Genomic DNA, 25,848 nt, shown 5'->3' with positions numbered 1-25,848 from the left:
GTAAAGAAAATCACTCACAGTCTGCTCCGACCGCCTCTTCCTGTAGTAAAGTCATGCTACACCAATCAGGAGCTGCTTTGACACGCAGCTGCTCATTGGTGTAGCCCGACTTTACTACAGGAAGAGGCAGTCAGAGCAGACCGCGAATGAGTAAGTCCGCGATTTGCGAACTGCAAATTCGCGGGGGAACACTGTACTGCCTTTCTGTGGTACAGCCAAAGTGGTTTACATATTACAACACACAGGTACACAAAGTGGTCACAGGGATGAAGCGGGAAACTACAGGCCGGTGAGCCTCACTTCGGTTGTTGGAAAAATAATGGAAGTGTTGCTGAAAGAAAGGATAGTGTATTTCCTTGAATCTAATGGGTTACAGCAGGGGTGCCCAACACGTCGATTGCGATCGACCAGTAGCTCAGGAAGGCAACGCGAGTCGATCGCGGAGCCCCGGGCTCCGTGATAGACTCGTGTTGCCGTCCTGATCTACAGGCCGATCAGCCTTCCTCTCCAGTGTTCTCTCTAGGGCCTTTTAGCTGGGCGGTCCGCCCAACTGTCATCTGCTGCTGCCGCCGCTGCTGAACAAATAAAAAAAACAAAAAAAACCGGCTTGGAGATTTCAGCCCGTAGCGAACTTATGCTCCGGGCTTTAACATGTGCGTGCCGGCTTCCCTTCTCTTCCCTCCGAAACCGGAAGTTATGTCCGGGGGGGGGGGGGGGGGGGAGAAGGGAAACCGGCACGCACATGTTGAGAGCCCTGAAGCAAGCGTTCGCTACGGGCTAATGCGGGAGACAGGTTAGTGAAGCATTTGTTCTTCTTCCTGCCGGGTCCTGCCTACTTTCTGTTTCCGCAAAGGCAGGACCCGGCAGCATTTCCCCCAATAGGTTGATCACGATCTTGGGCTGATCAGCCTTCCTCTTCCCGACTGGCGTTTGGGTCCTGGTCCCCGATGGCAATGGCAGTGGCAGTGGCTTGGGGGAGGGCAGGGAGAAAGAAAAAAAAAGGGCAGGCAGGGAGACAGAAGGAAAGAAGAGAAACAGAAAAAAAAGAAAGGGAGGCAGAGAGAAAGAAAGGGCAGAGAAGAGGAAGGAAAAGTTGGGGGAAGGAATGAGGTCTGGAGGAGAGGAAGCATACAGGCTAAAAGAAGGGAAGAAAGATTGTATGCACACTCAGAAAAAGAAAGTGCAACCAGAGACTCATGAAATCACCAGACAAGGTAGGAAAAATGATTTTATTTTAAATTTAGTGATCAAAATGTGTCTGAATTTATATCTGCTGGCTATATTTTACACTAAGGTCCCCTTTTACTAAACCGCAATAGAGTTTTTTAGCGCAAGGAGCCTATGAGCGTCGAGAGCAGCGCTGGGCATTCAGCGCAGCTCCCTGCGCTCTAAAAACTGCTATCGTGGTTTAGTAAAAAGGGAGGGGGTATTTTTTATGGTTGTTACTGAGGTGACAGTGCATAGAGTCATCTGCTTTGACCTCTTTGAAAAACCCTGGAATAGGAATGATAATTAATATTTCCTATGCGTACAGTGTGCGTTGTGTTTTTTTTTTAATTTTATTGTTGGTAGATCATTTTGACTTGGTCATTTTAAAAGTAGCTCGCAAGCCCAAAAAGTGTGGGCACCCCTGGGTTACAGGATCCGAGGCAACATGGCTTTACAAAAGATAAATCGTGCCAAACCAACCTGATTGAATTTTTTGATTGGGTGACCGGAGAGCTGGATCAAGGACATATGCTAGATGTAATTTACTTAAATTTCAGCAAAGCCTTTGATACGGTTCCTCATAGGAGGCTCTTGAACAAACTTGAAGGGCTGAAGTTAGGACCCAAAGTGGTGAACTGGGTTAGAAACTGGCTGTTGGACAGATGCCAGAGGGTGGTGGTTAATGGAAGTCGCTCGGAGGAAGGAAAGGTGAGTAGCGGAGTCCCTCAGGGTTTGGTGCTGGGGCCGATCCTGTTCAATATGTTTGTGAGTGACATCGCTGAAGGGTTAGAAGGAAAAGTGTGTTAGAAGGAAAAGTTATGCTCAATTAATAGATACTCCAGGGAAGACGGGTCCTTGAGTAGGCAGACTAATTGGAGGGTGGGTTCTTGAGTGGGCAGACTTGTTGGGCCATCGGCCCTTTTCTGCTGTCATATTCTATGTTTCTAATGTCAGCCATGGCTGCAAAAACAATATATCCCATGAATTTTCTTTGTTCAAGGCGCATTTCTGTGTTCTGCCTGTAGCGAGAGACAAAAAAGAGAGACCAATTACAGCATGGGGAAACGGAGCCCGATGACACACACTTGTACGGTCTGTGTCCCACACGTGACAAGAGACAAAGAGTGACCAAATATAGCATGGGTGAACAGAGCCTGATGCCGGCCAAACTTCTGTGTCCCGCAAATGGCGAAAGATAGGTTGGTCATTTTATTGTCACGAGTAGGGGAACTGTGCAGCTTAGGAGGCAGAGGGAAGGCATCTTGACTGGTAAACTGAATACACCACATGACATCCCCATCATGGCTGGCATGGTGGTGACTTCACAACTGTAGAACAAAAGAAAAAAAAACTGCAGGAATGGTGTACAAGACGCCAAGGGGCTCATAATCGAAACAGAAAAACGTCTAAAAAAACGGCCTAAATTGGCACTTGGACGATCAGTAACAAAAAAAACGTCCAAGTGCCGATAATCGAACAGGGTTTTAGACGTATTTAAAAACGACTTAGGCCTTGGCAGTGCTGCTGAATGACCAGAGCTAAAAGGGGCGTTTTAGGAGGAGTGGTGAGGGCGGGATTTGAGTGGGACATGGGCCTTCCTAGACTTAGTCGTACTGCATGTATAATCGAAGGTTTTACCACACTGCCTAGACCAGGCATCTCAAAGTCCCTCCTTGAGGGCCGCAATCCAGTCGAGTTTTCAGGATTTCCCCAATGAATATGCATGAGATCTGTGTGTATGCACTGCTTTCAATGCATATTCATTGGGGAAATCCTGAAAACACGACTGGATTGCGGCCCTCAAGGAGGGCCTTTGAGACCCCTGGCCTAGACGGATCTTGGACGTTGTGACTTAGGCCATCTAAAACCAGGTCTAAGTCCACAAAAGGTATCCAAAGTGACCAGATAAGCACTGCAGACACAAAGTACAGCCCCAGTGATCACTGATCCCCCCTTAAAAACATAATAACAACTTTACATATCTACCCCCAGAACCTCAGCACCTGGCAGTCTGACATAGGAAGGCCTAGTAGAGCTGCACAGAAGTGGCTTAAGTGGTCTTGGTGGTGCGTTATTACTGAAAAATCCTGGGGGTAATATTCGATGAAAACCTCTCCTACCACGAACATGTTTCTTCTATCATCAAAAACTGTTTCTTTAAACTACGTCAGATTAGAGCCATTGCCAAATTCCTTTATCCTTCCTCTTTAAAAATCCTAATACATTCATTTATCATCGCAAAAATTGATTACTGTAATGCTCTATTCTTACTGATGAAATAACATATAAAGGAACAAAGCCTACTTCAAACAGCTTTTATCATACAGTGGTGCTCAGATTCCAAGATGGAAGATGAAAGAACTCAAAAAGGGCAACAGCCCTAAAGAGTCTTAAATGGTATCGATCATTGCACCGGATTGTAAAAGATGTTATGAAGTACTAATAAGTGGTTTGTAAAGTTCATAAATCCAAAGATTGCAAAAAGGTTTATAGTCCAATTTTTAAGCAACTTTAAATGATTGGAGCTTCAATGAAGTAAATAACTTAGCTGAGATATAAAGAGTGCATAGGTGTAACCGGGTCCTGACGCGTTTCGCCGCTATGGCTTCTTCAGAGAACCCACTCGCAATCAATATATTCACTGCTTATTTTCAGTATAAGTCCTGCAACATCAAAAAACAAAGTGCATGGAGATGTTGAAATGGATAACATTAAACTAAACCAAAAAACTTTACCAGACTCTCGACGCTGTCGGCGGGACACCTACTGTTGATTCTGTAATCTTTCAGTTTCCTGTGACGTAAGCGCTCAGCTGAGCACCCGGCATTTATACACTGAAGAAGATGTCAGTCATCTAGTGGAGGAACGCCCACCATTCTACTTCTTTATTCAGGCCAGAGGGAGTAACCGTCCTCCAATGATAGATCCAGCTTTGTTCACGTTTCCATAGCCATGCCTGGGTATTACCTCCCCTACTGCCATGAGCCACCTCTAATACCGTGAATTGTAAATCTTGAAGCTGGTGCGACATAGCCTGCCAATGTGACACTAAAGGGGCATTGATATCGCCCCTTCTAATTTTGCTGAGATGTTCTATGATTCGTGTTTTAATGCTTCTGATAGTATGTCCGATGTATAACAGATTGCATGGGCACTGAATGAGGTAAACAACCCCTGTGGTATCGCAATCCGAAAATTGCTGTAACATGTGTTGCTTAGGGAGCAGGGGATGGTGAATACAAGAAGTTTCCAAAACATGCGAACACATAGTGCAATTGCCACACTTGAAATGTCCTTTGGGCTCAGGTATCAGGATTTCACCTGATGTATCAACAAAGTGAGACTTGGATACAAAATCCCTTAAGTTTTTGCCTCTGGAATAAGCAAAAAGAGGTTGTTGCCCCAAACATTGGTGTGCCTGAAGAATGTGCCAATGTGTGTTTATGATTTTTTTAATATGAAATGCTTGATAAGAGTAAGGCAACGTGCACACCAATCGAGGTTCAGCTTTAAGGACATTGACCAATGATTCGAACATTGTCATCAAAGCGGCTGACAAGGGAGGGGGTATCGTTGTACAAGACACTATTGCCTATGTGGCTGAAGCCCGCAGGCAACTCAGCGATAGACATTATTATTCAGCTCTGCCCTGTGATCCCACGGTGAGCATTGCTGACCTCATTCATCACATTCTTTTACAGGCTTTAGAACAGGGGACCATCACAGATAGGGAGTATCGGTTCCTTCATCAAAATCATCCCACTATCCCTGTGATATACTTCGTCCCTAAAATACACAAACACCTGACTAAGCCTCCAGGGCGCCCCATTGTTTCTGGCATTGGTTCTGTTCTAGAGCCACTGTCAGACTTTGTAGACTTCTATTTGAAACCCTTAGTATCTGGTGCTAAGTCCTATGTAAAAGACACTACATCCATGTTAGTCTGGCTCCAGGAGCCACATAGTATTCCTCCGGGAGCAGTATTAGTCACGCTTGACATCCAGGCCTTATACACTAATATTCCGCAGAGTAGTGCCATTGAGGTGGTACGCAAACATCTTGACACCCTCCAATTGTCTAAAGCCAGAGTAGATTTTTTAGTCTCTATTGCCAGCATTGCTCTCCAACATAATTACTTCATGTTTGATGCTGATTTTTACCAACAAATACAAGGAACTGCGATGGGGGCCACGATGGCCCCGTCCTTGGCATGTCTCTATGTCACAGATTTCGAGGACACTTTTGTTTATCCATCTACATATTTTCCAGAAATATACACATGGAAACGATATATAGATGATGTTTTTTTGATCTGGATTAACACTTTAGATTTATTTCATCAATTTCTACAGTGGTTGAATACATGCAACTCACATTTGCAATTTACTGCATGCACCTCATACACTCATATAGCTTTTTTGGATATTCACATTACCATCAATGAAGGCACTTTTGTCACTACCATTCACCGCAAGCCCACTGATAGAAACACGTTGTTGCACTATGGGAGTTATCACCCTCGGCATTTGAAGAACAATTTACCAGTGGGCCAATTTTTAAGACTTAGGCGCCTGTGTAGTACTAGAGAAGAATTTAAACTCCGGGCAGATGACATGTGGCAACGGTTCAGTGTACGTGGGTACCCCCACAGCATTATCAAAAAAGCTTACAAACGGGCTTTGTTTGCTCACCGTGATTACTTGTTGCAACCTTCTCTTGACCAACGCGAACCTCGATTGGTGTGCACGTTGCCTTACTCTTATCAAGCATTTCATATTAAAAAAATCATAAACACACATTGGCACATTCTTCAGGCACACCAATGTTTGGGGCAACAACCTCTTTTTGCTTATTCCAGAGGCAAAAACTTAAGGGATTTTGTATCCAAGTCTCACTTTGTTGATACATCAGGTGAAATCCTGATACCTGAGCCCAAAGGACATTTCAAGTGTGGCAATTGCACTATGTGTTCGCATGTTTTGGAAACTTCTTGTATTCACCATCCCCTGCTCCCTAAGCAACACATGTTACAGCAATTTTCGGATTGCGATACCACAGGGGTTGTTTACCTCATTCAGTGCCCATGCAATCTGTTATACATCGGACATACTATCAGAAGCATTAAAACACGAATCATAGAACATCTCAGCAAAATTAGAAGGGGCGATATCAATGCCCCTTTAGTGTCACATTGGCAGGCTATGTCGCACCAGCTTCAAGATTTACAATTCACGGTATTAGAGGTGGCTCATGGCAGTAGGGGAGGTAATACCCAGGCATGGCTATGGAAACGTGAACAAAGCTGGATCTATCATTGGAGGACGGTTACTCCCTCTGGCCTGAATAAAGAAGTAGAATGGTGGGCGTTCCTCCACTAGATGACTGACATCTTCTTCAGTGTATAAATGCCGGGTGCTCAGCTGAGCGCTTACGTCACAGGAAACTGAAAGATTACAGAATCAACAGTAGGTGTCCCGCCGACAGCGTCGAGAGTCTGGTAAAGTTTTTTGGTTTAGTTTAATGTTATCCATTTCAACATCTCCATGCACTTTGTTTTTTGATGTTGCAGGACTTATACTGAAAATAAGCAGTGAATATATTGATTGCGAGTGGGTTCTCTGAAGAAGCCATAGCGGCGAAACGCGTCAGGACCCGGTTACACCTATGCACTCTTTATATCTCAGCTAAGTTATTTACTTCATTGAAGCTCCAATCATTTAAAGTTGCTTAAAAATTGGACTATAAACCTTTTTGCAATCTTTGGATTTATGAACTTTACAAACCACTTATTAGTACTTCATAACATCTTTTACAATCCGGTGCAATGATCGATACCATTTAAGACTCTTTAGGGCTGTTGCCCTTTTTGAGTTCTTTCATCTTCCATCTTGGAATCTGAGCACCACTGTATGATAAAAGCTGTTTGAAGTAGGCTTTGTTCCTTTATATGTTATTTCAGCGTTAATGGCCCTTTAGGAACATTCTTTTTGATATTTACCCAGTTGTTTATATTGGGATGCTCTATTCTTAAACATTACTCAAAAAGAAAAAAGGAGACTTCAAATCGTCCAAAACACGGCAATAAAACTTATCTATAACGGCAAAAAATTCGATCATGTATCACCTTTATTGATAGATGCACATTGGTTACCCGTTAATCATAGAATCCTGTATAAATTGATGTTCTTAATTTTTAAGACCCTCAAATCTAGTGAACCACTATTCATATCTAAATCATTGATCCCATACAATCCCCAAAGATCTTTACGCTCATCTGAGTTAAACTTACTATCAGTCCCTTCTTTAAAAGTTATTGGAACGAGAAGAGCGGACATCTTTACCGTTGCAGGTCCAAAATGGTGGAACTCTCTTCCCCAATACATTAGAATAGAACAAGATATTTTAACCTTTAAAAAACTATTAAAATCTTATTTGTTTAAGGATGCCTATGACCTTTAATAATTCTAAATTATTTATTTTGTTTTAATTGATATTCCAAAAGTGCTCTGTAATTTTTACCCTACCTTTTGTTTTTTCCTTTTTCTCATTCCCTTATTGTAACTACACCCCCTTTCCTTCTTTTCATGTTAGTTATTTTTGGATTAATAAGTTTAAAGTTGTTTTATTATAATATGTACATCGCTTAGAATATTTGTAATAGGCGATCCATCAAGACTTAAATAAACTTGAAACTTGAACTTGAAGACCCAGGCCCATAAGCCACTGTAATCACTGCATTTATGGAGAAACATGTGCACCCCCCAAAAAAAAAACCCAAACCCTTTTGTACTGTCATATAAGTGGTTCCTGCAGCCATAAGGGCTATTGGGGTGGTAGATAGATGAGTCTAGTAGATTCTGGGGGTGTTTTGGTGGGCTCACTATGACCTAAAAGGGAGCTGTTGTGAGATGTTTGTGGCACCCTTTTTGTGAAGTTCACAGCAGTGCCTTGTAAGGTGCCTCACTACTCTGTTGCCATATCTGGGTGTCCAGTCCCTTACTTTTCTGGCCCCTCCCATGTCCAAAAGGTCTTTTTCTAGGCGTTTTTGACTTGGAAGATTTTTGGACGAAAATGGGGTATAAAGATGGACGACTTCGCGGTCTGGACGATCAGATGGCTGGACATACAGTTGGACGATTTTAGAAGAAAAAAAAATGCTGGATGTATTTTTTTAAAATGGACCTTTCCCCGTGTCTGACTTTGGACGCCTTGTGAGTTAGGCCAAAACGGACTTAGACGTTTCTGTTGATTATACCTCCCCACGTCTTTAATAAACAAACATTAAAATAATCATGAACCTAATCGTAGAACAGTTTGTATCCACAAAGGTTGATGAACCTGGACCCGAGACGGTCCGTGTTTCGAAGAAACACTCCTTCAGGGGTCCAAAAGTGTGTCATATACAGGAAAACCTTATGGATAGCAACTGAAAATTACAGTGTGATGAGCAGCTAAGCAGACTGTGTAAGCTCTTACCTAGTGCAGGAACCAAAACGAAAGTGTCGAATCCTTTGTAGATACGAACTGTTTTACGATTACGTTCATGTACCTTTTCTTTCTATCTGACATCCTTACACATCCAGGGTGGGAGGGAGGGAGATGAGAAAACATTATTATTCATTGTATCTAATTTATTGAAATTATATATGTGGTTCTATTTTTACCAGTTAAGGGGAGGAGGGGTGTGTGAAAATGTTTGCATATTTATAGTGCTTTTTTTGATTCGTTTATGTTTAAATTCACTGTATTGCACTGTTAATAATTGAAAACTAATAAAAGATTTACCAAAAAAAACCCCCAAACATTCATGATTATTTTTATATTTGTTTATTAAAGACAAGGCGTCTTGTACCCCATTCCTGCAGTTTTTTTCTTTTTTTCTTTGATTCGATATATCACTACAGTTCTGTTGGATTTTTCGCTTTTCTTTCCCTCTCGGTGACTTCATTCACCACCAGCATTTAAACATGGGTGGCCTGGGCCTACATGGAGTGGTGGGAGAGGTTCTGGTCACCTTTTTGGGCAGACTGGATGGACCGTGAGGGTCTTTTTTTTTTCTGCCATTTAATGTGTTACTCTGTTCTCTTTTTCTACTCTGAATGCAAAGGAGTGGGGGGGGGGGAAGCAAAGCACCAGTTTTCCTTATTTAGAAACTCGCTGGAGGGTTCCAGCTGTTTTCACTACAACCCAAATTCCAGAGCACTGTTATTGCTATGAAAAGCCAGCCTTAAAAGAACCTCTCCGATTCACTGCAGGAAAGCTCTGAGTTTGTTTGTCATCTATAGACCCCAGTTCTTTTTTTCTCATTCTTAATGGGATTACAAAAATTATTGTTCTGTTTCTGCTTTGCGCAAACAGCCTAATTTTATGTCTGCCTCTGTTCACCGCATTGGGATCTGACAGGCGGCAGCATTGTAATGGGGAAGATAGAGGACGTTTGAGGTTCTTTCGTTCAGAGCAACGATCCCGTTGGACGTCAGCCTTTCAGAATCTGTGCCACCTAAGCCATCTTCCCTTTCCATTTCTGACTGTCCCAAGCGAATCCCGACTGACGTTCTAATGAAGAGTTGCTTTGTTGACCGTGGCTAAGGCAAACGTCTTTGTTTTCAATTTTTGAAGCTGGCCCTGCGTTTTTGGAACAGATATCACAACCGTCCATGGTAGAAATTTTAGGAAAAACAAGATGGAAGCAATTAGGAGTCCATAGTTTTGACAAAATAAAAGGGAGGTAACGGAGAGCAGATGTGGTAGAGTAGCTAAACGTTTTGCTAATTTTGTAACTTTGTTACCCCCCCCCCCCCCCCATCTCTGCCAGAACTGCGTCAGGCTCTGTCAAAATGAAGACGATCTTGTCTGAGGACGTTGTATGCCAAAATGTGGAAGCTGGAGGAGCAGAGCATGGCACCTTTCATTTCTGAGTCTTCACTAAGCCTTTTGCATTAGTTTCAGGGTCCGTAGGGAGTGGTGGAAGGTTGGTAGTGTCCTTTGCTGAGTTTGGCATTTGTTAAGTGTTTTTTCTGTTTTTGGTGCGCACACTGTGAATGACGCCAAAACGTTTTGTAGCTTGGGTTGATTGTGTATGTTTTTGTCTACAAGCCAGTGCCAGTTTACTTGTTCAGTCCCCTGAGGAAGGCATCCCAGATAGCCGAAACTGCGATCCTAGTCGGGACTTGTACTCTGTTTGCAACAAATAAACGCACTAGGACTCAAGTAAACGTACTAGGACTTTCTTTATTACATTACCTTAGAGATTTCTATTCCGCCATTGCCATGCGGTTCAAGGCGGATTACAAAAGAATCACAAAAAATCGTATTACAAGAAGAAAGATATCTGGTAATTTCTATAGGAGATAAAGAGAGATGAGGTTGCTTTGGGGAATCGGAAAGGTATTGGAGAGTGGGAAGGGGCTAGTGGTATTAAGTCGTTTGCAGGAATTTCTTGAAAAGTAGCGTCTTTACTTCTTTTCTGAATGTCTGGGGTCATAAGTAGTAGATTGGAGATTTGGTTGTCGAGTTTTGCTGCTTGTGTGGCTAGGAGGACGTCATATAGTTTTTTTCCGTTTGACTTCTTTGATAGGAGGGTGCGTGAATGGAGTGTGGGTTTTCCTGTGCCTAGTTGATGTAGTTTGGATGAGGCAGTTGTACATTTATGTGAATAAATGTACCTGTTGGTTGTTTAATGATATCTCACTTGCCTTTCTTTAAACTAAACTAAACCTTAAGTTTATATACCGCGTCATCGCCACAGAAGTGGAGCTCGACATGGTTTACAGGAATTAATAAAGAAAGGAACTCCAATGGAAAGAAGAAGGGCTTGGTAAAAAGGAAGGAAAGAGGGGACTTAGTATAATGGAGAAAAGCCAAGTTTTCAAATGTTTTCTGAAGCGTTGGTGGGAGGTCGAACTCCGAAGATGGGCAGTAAAGCTGTTTCACAGCTCGGTGATCCTGAAGAGGAGGGATGTTCCAAGTTTTCCTGTATGGGATATGCCTTTTAAAGAGGGGAAGGATAGTTTGAATTTTTGAGTGGATCTGGTGGAGTTAGGATTCGAGGAGAGTCAAGATAGTGGAAAGAGGGGAGGAAGGATGCCGTGAAGAGATTTGAAGGCTAGACAGGCGCATTTGTAGTGAACCCTGAGGATGACTGGGAGCCAGTGAAGCTTAGACAGAAGCGGGGAGACATGGTCGAATTTGCTTTTTGCGAAGATTAGTTTAGCTGTGGTGTTCTGAATCTGCTGAAGTCTGAGAAGACTTTTCTTTGTTAGGCTTAAGTAGATGGAGTTGCAGTAATCTAGTCTGGATAGAATAATGGATTGAATGAGGACAGCGAAATGTTGTTGGTGGAAGCAGGATCTGACTTTTCTTAGTATGTGAAGATTGAAAAAGCATTTTTTTACTAGGGAATTGATGTGGTCATTGAAGGACAGTGTAGAGTCAATGATGATTCCCAGAACTTTGCTTGAGTGCTCAAGCTGCAGATTGGTGGCAGAGGATAGTGGGATGAGGGTGGGTAGCTGATCTAATTTTGGGCTGAGCCAAAGTAGTTTTGTTTTGGTCTCATTTAGTTTCATTTGAACGGTGAGAGCCCAGGATTGGAGATTTGTTATACAAGAAGAGATGTTATCAGAGAGGTTGGTGAGGTTAGAGTCGGTCTCGAGGAGGACAAGGATGTTGTCGGCGTAGGTGTAAAGTGTCTCCGAGGTGGATAGTTGGAGGATTTTCAGGGAGGACATATAAACATTGAAAAGAATCGGGGATGGAGGTGAACCCTGAGGAACTCCGCAGATCGGTTTCCAAGGGGAGGATGAGGTGCCATTCATGTTAACGAAGTAGGAGCGGGAACGTAAGAATTTTGAGAACCAATCTAAGACTGTGGAGTTTATGCCAATTTCAGAAAGTTGGAGGATTACTATGTCATGATGGACAATGTCGAAAGCTGCAGAAAGTTCAAATTGAAGAAGGACAGCAAACTTGTTGCAGGAGTGAAGTTGTTGGACCTTTGAAATTAAAGAGGCCAAAAGGGATTCGGTGCTGAAGTTGGGTCTGAAGCCATGTTGGTAGGGTAGGAGAATGGAGAATCTCTCAAGATAGGATGAGAGTTGGGTGGCTATGAGGGACTCCAGCATCTTGGTCAGGAGAGGAATGTTAGCTATTGGGCGATAGCTGGAAGGAGTGGAGGGGTTTAGATTAGCTTTTTTCAATAGAGAGGATAAGGCAATGTGTCCCATTTCTGTAGAAAATAGGCCTGAGAGCAGGGCGGAATTTATAAGTTTGGTGAGAGATGAGATGGCTTGTGCTGGAATATTCTTGTATAAGTAGGAGGGGAAAGGATCTTTATTTGTTTGACATATATTAAGGCAAATCTTCTTCCCTTTCTTGTCTGTTTGATTCATTTGTTATGTGCATCACGTCATGTGTGCTCTTTTAAAGTACTTTGGGTGAGAATATAGACGGGTGGATTATGCCACCAAGTCATCTACTGACTCATGGCAACACGCACAGTGAGGAATCCACCCTGTGATGTTTCAAGGCAGAGTACAGGAGTGGTTTGCCGTTGCCTTCTCCTGTGCAGTGTGTGGTTCCACTATGTCACTGCTGCCCAACGTGGGGCTCCTCAACCTACAGCATCTGGTAGTCCCAGGTGGTCTCCCATCCAAGTACTAGCCAGGCCTGACTACAACTTAGCTTTCAATAGTAAGAGCGGACCTACTCAGGGTGGCCAGGCCCTAAGCGGGTGGACATACACTACTGGACAATTCTTTTCATCTTGCTTACACAACAGGACTGGTCAGCGGTGGTTTATTTTTGGAACACTCTCTTCCGAGGTGATCCAGCTGTCTGCACACATCCCCTATTTCTCTCGTCTGAAGCCAGCGAATCACTATTGTGAATCAAAATTAATCAGAGCTCTGTTTTATTGTTTAATGTTCATTAAAAAAAAAAAAAAATTGGCTATACCGCCTTTCCAAAAGGTCGGAACGATGTACATTCTCCATCAAATTTTACCCAGATACCCATAAAATATGAACACAACAAATAGGAACACATGTGGACTCTGGTCTGACACAGTATGGTAATTCTTAATATTCAAAGGTCCTTCAGGCCCAGTATTCCGTTTTCTAACATGACCAGTTTGTGTCCCATATATTTTTGCAGGGTTCCCAAAAAGTAGAAAGATTCCGCGCAAAGATATATGGGACACAAACTGGCCGTGTTAAAAAAACAGGTCTATTTTAATAACAGTTTATAGACTTTTCTTCCAAGAACATGTCCAAACCTTTTGTAAACCCAGATATTAGGGTTTCAGGTAGATTACAAATTCTTATCAGAATTAATCACACAATTAAATGATGCTTTTGAACATCTGTTTCTCTCTCTCTCTCTCCTCCTCCACCCACTTTTGCTTGTTTTATATAATTTAATTTCATTTTTAGCAGGCAGTGCCTTCCTAGCAGCTTGATTCTATCCCACACCACCACCACCACCCCCTTCCAGGGCAGTCTGAACCCCTTTGGTCTATCCCAGGTTGACATCTCTTATGCCCTCTGAAATACTTTTCTCCTGCTCTCCAAGACGGCCAATCCACACTGAATTTTCAAGCCATACAGAAGGAATTATCAACACCTTAGAAAACTGGAACGCTCTTCCGGAGTCTGTCATAGGGGAAAACACCCTCCAGGGATTCAAGACAAAGTTAGACAAGTTCCTGCTGAACCAGAACGTACGCAGGTAGGGCTAGTCTCAGTTAGGGCGCTGGTCTTTGACCAAGGGCCGCCGCGTGAGCGGACTGCTGGGCGCAATGGTCTGACCCAGCAGCGGCAATTCTTATGTTCTTATGATTCAAGGGGTCCAAAGGAATTGCCTCTCTCTCATTTTGTTTGTTATTTAAGTGGGATGGGTTAGATATTGTACCCATTGGAAATCAAATATTTGTCCTATGTAGATAAAATATTTACTATTACACTTCCCTCTCCGCATTCGCGGTGATAAGGGAACGACAAGGCAGCGAATAGAGAAAAACCGAGAATAACTTTTCCTATGTTAAAAAAAAAAGACACAAAACCGCAAATAACCTGACCTGTTCCACTGAAGAAAGTGCAGCTGAGAGAATCGATTTTCTCTGTGCAACGTCGGGACCAGCGATTTTCTGTGGCGTAAATTTGGGGGCAGGGCCTTCGGTTGAAAAAAACGCGAATAACCGAGACCGCGAAACCGCGAATATGGAGGGGTAAGTGTATTCTCAGCGATATCTGATCTTCAAAATGTCTGTCTCCAAATAAAGTACCCCTTAAGGGCATGCTAAATCCTGCATGCACTGGTGTAGCGAGGGCGGGAGGCACCCAGGACAGTGTGAACCCCCTCGCCCTCTTCTTCGCCAAGCCCCTCCCCCCCTCACATCATACGCGCATGACTCTTCCCTTCCCCTGTACCTGTTTAGCTTCCCCGGCTCGAGCAGGATCTCCAACTCGCTGGCGGCGCCAGCTCTCCCTCTGACATCACTTCCTTGTCGTGGGACCCGGAAGTAACGTCCGAGGGGAGCACCGGGCTGGCACAAGCGTCAGATTGGAGCTGCTGCTCGCACCGGTGAAGGATGTTCCACCTTCCCCCTTACTACGCCACTGACTGTGGTCTCCTTTTATGAAACTGCACTAGCAGATTCTAGCGCAGGGAGCCGCGTGGCTCCCGACGCTCATTGAGTTCCTATGAGCTTTGGTAGCAGCGCGGCTCTTTGTGCTACAAACTGCTAGCGCAGTTTCGAAGAAGAGGGGGTTATATGTCCTATTTTACACCTATGGGCCACCTGGTACTTTGCCCACTCTAATATCTGTTAGCGTGTGCTTTGCTTTCGTAATTGAGCTCATCTGTCTGGGTGGAAAGAAAGGATGATGTATTGTTTGGAAATATTACACATTACATTACTTTGTTATTTATTTACTGCATAACCTTCCGGTTCTACGCGGTTTGCAGCAACAAGAAACCGAGACAGTCTCAGGAAATACAGATTAACCAGTTATCCGGTTCTGCTTTTATAAAATATGATCAAATAAGAACATAAGCAATGCCTCCACTGGGTCAGACCTGAGGTCCATCGTGCCCAGCAGTCCGCTCACGCAGCAGCCCAACAGGTCCAGGACCTGTGCAGTAATCCTCTATCTTTACCCCTCTATCCCCTTTTCCAGCAGGAAATTGTCCAATCCTTTCTTGAACCCCAGTACCATACTCTGCCCTATTACGCCCTCTGGAAGCGAATCTAAAATGTTTGTAAGACACAGCATTGACTCATAGCCGGCTAAATTCCTTGTCTCTAATTCAGTGTCTCTCAAACTTTCTCGAGCCGGGGCCCACTAAAGGCACCCAGAAGTATGCGGACGTTGCGGTGATGTCATCACGTCGACGTCTGCACATGTGCAGAGGCCGTCCAGATGGGTGGGCCCTGAGACGCCAGTAGGGGGTGCCAGCAGGGAAGAGAAGGAGAGGCACTGGCGCCAGCTGATTGCCTACAGCAGTGTTTCTCAACTACTTCACGCTAAGTACCCCCTAAGTCTAACAAATATCAACTGAGTACCCCAACCACAGACCTCCCTAGGCCCACCCAAGCTCTGGCCCAGATCCCATCCCCTTTACTAATTGTAATGCAATTTTTTCAATTCATTTTTCATATACACACAATATACATAGCAGAAATAAATTCTCAAAACGGACACATTTCAATCACTATATTGAAAAGAAAATCATTTTTCCTACTGGCGATCCTCTGCAGGCCGCTTTAATTAGCTTTAAAGGTGAGGCCAGGGGGGAAGCTGGAGGACGTTAGAGAGAAGGAGGAAACATGCAGGCCTTCAGCGAATCGGGCAATGCTGGTGCCGTACCGCGTAGGGAAGTCAGCTGGCAGGCGTCTCGGCACACTTGGAATCTCAGGGGGCACACAGTTTGAGATACACTGCTCTAATTGGTACCTGAAAAGAGAATAGCCTATCAAAGTATCTTTTGTAGCGACAATTCTTAACAGAAGGAAACCGTGGGGAGCCACAAGCACTAGGGGTCACTCGGAGAAATTGAAAGGGGACAGGTTTAGAACAAATGCTAGGAGGTTCTTTTTTACCCAGAGGGTGGTGGACACATGGAACGCGCTTCCGGAGAATGTGATAAGCCAGAACTCTGTACAGGGGTTCAAGGAGGGTTTGGATAGGTTCCTGAAGGATAAGGGGATAGAGGGGTACAGATAGAACTTGAGGTAGGTTATAGAAGTAGGCAGAAAACACTCCACAGGTCGCAAACCTGATGGGCCGCCGCGGGAGCGGACCGCTGGGCGAGATGGACCTTGGTCTGACCCAGTGGAGGCACCTTCTTATGTTCTTATGAAAGGAGAAGTATGTCAGAGTATGTTGAGAATGTTTAGGCGTAGCAAATGCAAAATGTTCCACTAAATAATCCGCTGTGAGGCCAAACCGCACTTTGTCGCACAATAATCCGAATGTTTTGAGGAATTAAGTGAGGGGCAAATAATGACGCTATTACATGCATGTCGTCCAATAATCTCTACTGGTGAATTACACTCTCCAGTTTTGAGATAATGGTTACTGTGGATGGGCAGACTAGATGGGCCATTTGGCCTTTATCTGCCATCATGTTTCTATGTTTGATAAGCAGCATGAGAGAATATTTCCCCCGTTATGACGCAAGTGATAAATCTAATGTTGAATGAAGGAGTTGTACCAGCAGATTTGAAAGTTGCCTAAAGATCAGAAGTTGGGGGTTAGCAATATCACAAATTTTAGACCTGTTGAATCTTTGCCAGCCTTGTCTAAAATAATGGAAAAAACTATTTATATGCAATTGGAAGATCATTTGCAGCAAAACAATATCTTGGATAATCATCAGTACGCATTCAGAAAGTCGTACAGTACTGAATCATTGGTAGTGGCTACATTAGATGAATTGCAACGCGGGTTTGACCAGGGGAAGAATTTCTTGATGGCATTTCTTGATATTACCGCTGCATTCGATACATTTGACCACAGTATTCTTCTGGAAAGGCTTCAAGAATGTGGCCTTTGCAAAACTGTGCTCCATTGGCTTCGATCATTTTTAACTGAACGAAAACAGGAAGTATATGTTGGAGGATGCTAGGAATTATTAAAAAAGGAATGGTTAACAAGACTAAGAATGTTATAATGCCCCTGTATCACTCTATGATATGACCTCATCTGGAATATTGTGTTCATTTCTGGCCTCCTTATCTCGAGAAAGATATAGTGGCGCTAGAAAAGGTTCAAAGAAGAGCAACCAAGATGATAAAGGAATGAGGAAAGACTAAGAAGGTTAGGGCTCTTCAGCTTGGAAAAGAGATGGCTGAGGGGGAGATATGATTGAAGTCTACAAAATCCTAAGTGGAGTAGAACGGGTACAAGTGGATCGATTTTTCACTCCGTCAAAAATTACAAAGACTAGGGGACACTCATTGAAGTTGCAGGGAAATACTTTTAAAACCAATAGGAAGAAATTTTTTCACTCTGAGAATAGTTAAGTTCTGGAACGAATTGCCAGAATATAGCGTACCAGGTTTTAAGAAAGGTTTGAATAATTTCCTGGAGGAAAAGTCCTTAGTCTGATATTGAGAAAGACATGGGGGAAGCCTCTGCTTGCCCTGGATCAGTGATCAAAATGAGATTTATAAAATTTCTCAGAGATATGGAACTCTATAAGGAAGGCTTGAAAACCTCCCTTGGGTGAAGAGTTCACTTTCCAGTCATTGTAGTTTCATAAAAACTTTGATCACTGACTCCACAGAATATTGCTTAAGTTTGTTTCAAAAAGCACTTGCACATGAAAGTTCAAATGAAATTAAGAGTCACTGTAGATGGTAATATGTACAAAAGATGTATATAGCTCTTAGCTTAAGCAGGATTTGGGGGTCCCAACGTGGCCCCGTTTCGTTCCCACCCAAGGGAGGTTTTCAAGCCTTCCTTATAGAGTTCCATATCTCTGAGAAATTTTATAAATCTCATTTTGATCACTCTCCATGAATTTTGTAATATCTTCAGGTCAGTTGCATAATTTGTTATCTTAGACTCTTTCTGACTTTGTCTATAGCTACCATCCCTGAATACATTACAGCAAAATTGCCCTGGATCAGTAGCATGGAATGTTGCTACTCCTTGGGTTTTGCCCAGGTACTAGTGACCTGGATTGGCCATCGTGAGAACAGGCTACTGGGCTTGATAAACCAATGGTCTGACCCAGTAAGGCTATTCTTATGTTCTTATGATGTTGTTCCGTTCAAAGACCAGTGAAAACTACATTTTTATTTAATTTATATCTTCTTCCTTTATGTAGACCATTAAAGAAATGTGAGCTCTCGTATAGATTGCATGATGATGACAATTCATTATTCTTTCCAATGGTGAGTTCGTTATCACAGGTGAAATTGAGGTTAAGTGATGTAATGATTGAGATTAGAGGATGGATGAATGCAAGTTAGTTAAAGCTGAATATTTCTAAGATTAACTGTTCTTATGAAGAGATCCAGTTCCAGATGTTCAAATTTCATTGAATGTGCTAGATGCTGTCATGAAGTTTTCTAGCGAAGTTTGGTATTTGGGTGTGACTTTAGATTCACAGCTGATGTTTAAACCATGTGTGCAATCTGTGATAAGAAAGATTTACTTTAAATTACATAGAAACATAGCATATGACGGCAGAAAAGGGCCACGGCCCAACAAGTCTGCCCACTCTAGTGACCCACCCCTCTAAGTTCTTCCTTGAAGCGATTCCACATGCTTATCCCATTTTTTCTTAAAATCTAGCATGTGGCTGGCTTCAATTACCTGCAGTGGAAGTTCATTCCAATGATCAACCACTCTTTCGGTGAAGAAATACTTCCTGGTGTCGCTATGAAATCTCCCACCCCTGATTTTCATCGGGTGCCCTCTTGTTGCCGTAGGTCCTTTAAGGAAAAAATATATCTTCTTCTACCACAATATGGCCCGTGACATATTTGAACGTCTCAATCATGTGGATGTTAAGCAGCTTAAAGAATTACACTGGAGAACAAAGTTTTTGCTTCTTCAACACTTTCAGCTGCTATGCAAATTGATGCAGATTAGCTCATTAGTATGCATTTTTAAAAGAAATTTGTATGAAAAGATATCAGAGGACTCTTTTTGCAAAATACTACTACTAATAAAAAAAAAAGTAACACCTCAATCTTCTTTTTAGTGTATCATTATCAGTCAAATATGACGACTGGGCGTGGATTCAGATGTGATGTGGAGGGGCAGTCCGCCATGGGCACCATTTTGCAAAGGGCATGGCACCCCCTCCTCATCTCCGTCCCCCCCCCACTCCTCTCCTTTCCGTGTGCCCCTTGGCTTCCCCCGTACCTTTTTCACTTCCTCAGCGCAAGGTTGCTGACTGTATGCTGCCTGTATCAGCATCAGCGCTCTCTCTGACGTCATTTCCGGGACCCACGCCTAGGAAGTGATGTCAGAGGGTGAGCTGACATGGGCATGCTTCTCATGCTGGAGAAGTTAAAAAGGTACGGGGGGAAAGGAAGGGGGCGTGCGCGTGGTGGGGGAGGGGTGCCACCGCCTCGGGTTGCTGCTCACCCTTGCTACGCCGCTGCTGGTATGTGCAGTGGCAGCAAAGTATCAGAGGCCTCCTCTCTCTAGTTGCTGGTGGGACATTGGCCTGCTTTCTTCTTCCCAGCTAGGGGGTCAGGATTGAGCACTTTGTGGTATACCAGTGGTAAGGTACAGTAGTGGGGGGGGGGGGGGTTGGAAAGTTAGGTTTGAGGGGTATGGGATTCACATACGGATACAGATTGTGGTTCCATATTCTTTTACCTTGGGGATCCTTTTACTAAGCTGTGGCAAAAAAGTGGCCTTAGCACATTTGTACGTGGGTTTTCTCCTGTGCCGGGGCCACTTTTACTCTTGCCGTAAAATGGTTAATTTTCTTTTCTTTTTTTAATTAATGTTCATGCGCTAATGTTGGGAAACAAGGAAATGCAGTACAGCAAAGAAAAATGGGGAGACCCAATGATCCACAGTGAAAACAATCCACCAATGAAAACAAAAAACTATGGATACAGATGTTCTGGAGATAATTTATTATACACTGACATATAAAAACATGAAAATACAATGATAAAAAATACAGTGGTAAAAATGCAACCGGACCCTACACGGTCTGTGTTTTGGCGAACATGCCTTCCTCAGGGGCCCAATTGTTTGCAAACTCACATATAAAGAATGGGACTGAAAACAGTATATTGTCTTTGCTACTTCAGCTTGACTGTTTTCAGTCTAATTCTTTATATGTGAGTTTGCAAACAATTGAACCCCTGAGGAAGGCGTGTTCGCTGAAACACAGACCGTGTAGGGTCCGGTTGCATTTTTACCACTGTATTTTTTTATCATTGTATTTTCATGTTTTTATATGTCAGTGTATAATAAATTATCTCCAGAACATCTGTATCCACAGTTTTTTGTTTTCATCGGGAAACAAGGAAAAACTGCAGACAAAGCGTACAAGATGCAGGCTATGTTTATTCTATCTATTATTAAATGCGGTCAATGTTGCCACCTTTTAACAAACCAAGGGATCTGACATGGTCTGTGTTTCGGTTAACACGCCTTATTCAAAGTTGATAAGGTTTCAAATTAAACCGCAAATAAAAATGAACATTAGCGTGTGTAAATCAAGGATAATCGCTGACCGACGCAGCCATTAAAAAAATTTACGGGGTGAGCACTTAACACTACCCATTGTAATAGGTGGTAAGGGCTCATGCAATAATCCTGCGCTCACCAGTTAGCGCGTGGTAAGGTAGGTGAGCTAAATGATTAGCATAGGAACGCCCACTTTCCACCCCTCACAATGGCCCCTCAGCAGAATAGAAAAATTATTAGCGCATGGATTAGAGCACGCTGCTTTGGCCGTTGCTGCAGCTTAGTAAAAGGGTCCCTTTGAGCCCTGGAATTGGCCTGAAGGGAAGAGGAGAGGGATAAAAGCCCTCAGAAGATCCTTTAACACTCTACTGCCACTGCTTCCTGATGGAACACTTTTTTTAAAATGCGTGTTGCCGTTTCACAGCCAGGCACTTGTAAATTCTAAATTCTTTGCGTTAGCTAATGGTGCAGAGAAGCCAAGAGCTCATAGGTATCCTGTAGCTAAGCATAGCTGAAATGGTTGGTAACCTGTGAAATGCATCGGTTTCTAAGGGGGGGCATTCATTAAAAGGCGCTAACTGATTTCACGCATGCAAATGATCAGTGCCTGCTGAATGCTAAGACACCCATGAGAATATAATGGCCATTTTAGCGTTTAGCGCGTGCGAAATCAGTTAGCGTCCCTTGATGAGTTCTTCGCTAAATGTCACATTGAAAAGGATCTTGCGTTCTACCATACCGGAATTGCCAAAGTAAACGAGCGGAACACCGTCGAGTGGTGAGCAAGACTGCTGGAATCACTTTAATGAGTCCTAAGCCATCTGAAATTGGATCTATGATGGTTATTGATTGATCAAGCGAAATGCAACTGAAAAGTTGACTGACTGAGCCGTTTTAGGCTTTGAAGGTTTACAGGGTTTTACTAGGGCCTTTTGGTCCAGGGACTCTGGAACTAACCCCCTCTTTTACAAAGGCGCGTTAGCTGTTTTTAGCGTGCGCTAAATGCTAGCGCGTCCATAGACTTATACTGGGCATTTTAGCGTTTCGCTTGTTTGTATATTTAGCACGGCAAAAACGCATAGTGCACCTTAGTAAAAAGAGCCCTAAGTTGTTATTGTGGTGGTGACGGGACAAAAGCACGCGAGACTTCAGTCCGCCGACATTGCAGCGCAGACAATTCGGCGCAAGACCCGAGGCACTGCTGAAAAAGTTACTTTTAAAGAGCTCCGACGGAGGGTGTGGGGAGGAATCCCCCCGCTTTACTTCATATTCTACGCGCTGCTGTTGGGTGGGGGTGTGGGGGGTTCAACCCCCCGCATTATAGAGAAAACTTAACTTTTTCCTAAAAAATCAGGAAAAAGTTAAGTTTACTCTATAATGGAGGGTTGCAACCCCCTGAACCCCCCTCCCACGGCAGCGTGAAGAGTGTGAAGTAAACTGGGGGTTTCCCCCTCACACCCCGCGTCGGAGCTCTTTAAAAGTAGATTCATCGCTTAGAATGTAGATTAAGCGATTAATCAAACTTTTAATAAACTTGAAACTTGACTTTTTAGGCGGCGCGCTCGGGTCTTGCGCCAAATTGTCTGTGCTACAATGTCGGCGCGCTGAGGTCTCTCGCGCGAATGACTATGAACCATTGCGGCACGGAGCACTTTTCACTTTATAGCTTTGTCAGGGGGTTAATGTGGGGATATGTATTGATGCACCTTATGTTTAGGGATTAATATGTTTAATTGATGTAATTTTAGAATTTATATTTGGCTACGAGATATATTTAAAGTAGAAAGTATTGAGATAAAAAATAATAATAAAAAAATCTATTATAAAGAAAATTGCGTTTCATTAGTTTTGAAAAGTAAACTTTTGACATAAATCTAATGATGTTCGATTTCTTTGTGATTTGTTTCCCTGCTGCCTTTTTGGGGGATTTCGAAGTTTGGATGTCCAGTTTGTCTGAGACTCCAAAGAAGAACACTCCAGGTATTCAGCGTGTGGTTCTTGCAGTAAGAGTGCCGTGTCTGCATGCTGTGGAATATAACCGCGCACTTTAAAATAACCGCAGCTTCAGATTTATAAAGGGCGGGAGAGGAAGAAGGGAGATTGTTCAACATTTTACACTCGCGTTCTAAGCCTCTGACATGAGGCTTGTCCAAAAAAACTTAGGCTCCTTTTACGATGCCGCGTTAGCGGCTTTCTCGCACGCACATTTTTAGCGTGCGCTAACCCCCGCGCTAGCTGAAAAACTACCACCTGCTCAAGAGGAGGCGGTAGCGGCTAGTGCGGCCGGCAAATTAGCGCCCGCTATTACGCGCGTTAAACCGCTAACGCGGCTTCGTAAAAGGAGCCCTTAAAGTTGGAAAAAATGTGCAAATTGAAGTTTTTTCCCCCATTAATTTGATTGTGCTTGATCAGAAAATAATTTAAAAAAAAATTTTTTTAAACCCATCTTGGGGTCGCTCAAAGCCACTGATTACATAAAGCTGCGTTTTTCTTAAAATTTGTTATTATTTTTGCTGAATGGAACAAATATTTTGATATTATAGCTATAACTTTTATGCTTTCTCGCTCAGCAATGCTACATTGATAAAAAGACATTTTATGCAAAAAAAAAAAAATCTAGCAGTGTTTTATTAAATGAACCTTCAATATCTGCACTTTATTGTGGGGCCAGGAGGGAGTGGTGGAACTGACGATTTTGGTGGCACTTGGGGGGGGGGGTCCCCTGCCGCAGCTGCTCAGCTGATTGCAGCAGGGGGATTCCCTTGCCTCGATCAGCTGATGGCAAGGGATCCTTTGGTCGGACAAGTGCGATTCTCTAACCGGCGCCTGACATGGGTGCCAGTTAGAGAAATGGGGAGGTTAGGCAGGGTTAGGGCAGGTGTGATTCTGTATAGGACAGTGGTGTGCGATTCTCAGCCACTTCTTAGGTGGCTGCTAAGACCGACGTCCTATACAGAATCTGCCCCTTCCTGCCTGTGTTTTCTTGTAGTTCTGCAGAATGGGATATGCTGCTCCAGATGTTAAGAATTACAGGGAACAATATTGGGGATGCAATCTATAGAGGATTACCCCCCCCCTATTGCCTAGATTACAGTTGCTTTTGCCCCAAAAAGTATTCATGTCATAACATTTCTAGAAATATTCATTTGGGGGGTGGGGGTTGATTTTGTCATAACGGGAGCAAGCGTGCACATTTGTTCATGAAGCGTGTGCTTTCTGTCCTGATAGTATGCGCTCGTGTGCACTGTTTGTGATGTGCGATGGTTCGCGCATGCTTTCACCGTCTGAAAGACTGTGAGCTATTGACTGCACACAAAAGCCCACAAAATTTTATGCCAGTTTGCTTTCATTTGTCGATGACCTAATGAAAGGATGTGGGAAATGTTGTTTCAAAACAAATGAAAACCAAAGAGAACTGACCCCCAAAGTATCCACAGTGAAGAAAATCCAGAAGAAACCAAAAGAAACTCTGTGGAATGACGATGTTCCTTAAATGGACTTTATTTGAAAAATGTCAAAGTTCCAAAGGTACAATAAATCATCCACATAAAATAAAATCATCGGCCATATCAATTTTGTTCTGTGACACATTTAAGAAGATGCTGGAGAGACTTGGGGCAAAAAAAAAAAAAAAAATGTGCAAGTTGATCCTGCACATCAGAATTTTCCAATCCCCTAGCTCTACAGAGGGACTAAATTTGGAAGTATTCTGCATGCCTTTTATTCTTATTTCTTCCTTGGAAAAGTGACAAGGGATGTAGTAATGTGAGCACTAAATGCACCTAAGAATACAAACTCTTGGAAGTCGAGCATAAAAAGAGATTACACATCCTTGCATGGAACAGAATAAGTGACAGCCAGTTACAAATTTGGGGGCAGTCCAAGAGCTGCATTCAGAATTGCTGAGAATTGTTTTGGAAAGGAGCGGAATGCTTAAGTATCCAGGAAAAAGTGTGATTTTTTAAAAAAACATTTACTTGTAAATCTATATCTATTATAAGGTTTGTAAGTGTGGTAATTCAAGAAAGTCCAGCTTGTAAATAATCGATTTGTACTTAGCTATGGTATCTCCATTTAGGCAGAACTCTAAGGGCTTTCTCATTCTCTTATATTTAGCTAACAATTTGTTGTTGAAGCTATGTCAGAATTCTCCAATGTAAGCCCCAGGAGCCATTGGCAGCTTCCCCTCTCTGCCGCCTGTCTATCTGACTCGCTGTCTCCCTAAATCGGTGGCTGTCAATAAACAGAAACGTTACATGAAGCCATAGAGCTCTGAACACCGCTGATAGCTCTGCCAGTCCTGCCCCCTATGATGCAACTTCCTGTTCAGGTAGGAACTGCAAAGCCATCAGGAAGGAATGTGCAGAGCTCTGTGAACCCAAGCACAGTTTGTGCTTATTGATAGCCACTGAATTGAGGAGGCAGCGGGGAGAGGAAGCTCTCTGTTTGCTTTTCATGCTGTTGCAACAGATTGGGAAGCAGTGGCCCATGGCAAACGAGTGATAATAGGAAGGAGGGGAAGGTTGTCGTTCCTCTTATATGGGGCACCTATGCATTTCTGGCTTTTTCTCTGCCTATTCTCCTCTCCAGTGTTCTCCGAGTTCCTCTTCTTTTGCTTACTTACCCCATCACTAGTGTGACCATATGGCTCCAGAAAAAAGGGGACGGATTGAGACATCCGGGTTTTACTTCCATTGAAAGCAATGGAAGTAAGGAGAACAGATTGAGACATCTTGGTTGCTTTCAATGGAAGTAAAACCCGGATGTCTCAATCCATCCCCTTTTTTCTGGAGCCATATGGTCACACTACCCATCACCCCACTGTTTTTCTGGCTCCCCCACCCCCCTTGCCTCTTTCTCCATCTCATGTGCATGTGCTTCATCTTTCCCTTCCACCCTCTTTGATTATCTTCCTAGGCCCCTCAAATACCTCTTTCCCTGTCAAGCATGCCTTCTAGCTTCCTAGTAT

At 43.3% G+C, this 25,848-nt stretch overlaps 1 protein-coding gene across 2 annotated transcripts in view; it reads left to right on the top strand.

Annotated features, from left to right (window-relative positions):
- Window positions 1-25,848, top strand: part of SH3PXD2A (SH3 and PX domains 2A) — a 642,235-nt gene that overhangs the window by 389,532 nt on the left and 226,855 nt on the right. Inside the window, exon 7 of one of the 2 annotated variants that reach the window (XM_033942413.1) lies at window positions 22,815-22,859. The exons of the other annotated variant lie outside the window; for it this stretch is intronic. Within the exon in view, the coding sequence (XP_033798304.1) occupies window positions 22,815-22,859 (45 nt within the window). The remainder of the gene's footprint in view (window positions 1-22,814; window positions 22,860-25,848) is intronic. 2 annotated transcript variants of the gene reach the window in all.

This window comes from Geotrypetes seraphini, chromosome 4, assembly GCF_902459505.1.
Source record: "Geotrypetes seraphini chromosome 4, aGeoSer1.1, whole genome shotgun sequence".
Lineage (NCBI taxonomy): Eukaryota > Metazoa > Chordata > Amphibia > Gymnophiona > Dermophiidae > Geotrypetes > Geotrypetes seraphini.
The sequence above is the reverse complement of the archived record's forward strand: the minus strand, read 5'-3'. Positions and strand labels throughout refer to the sequence as shown.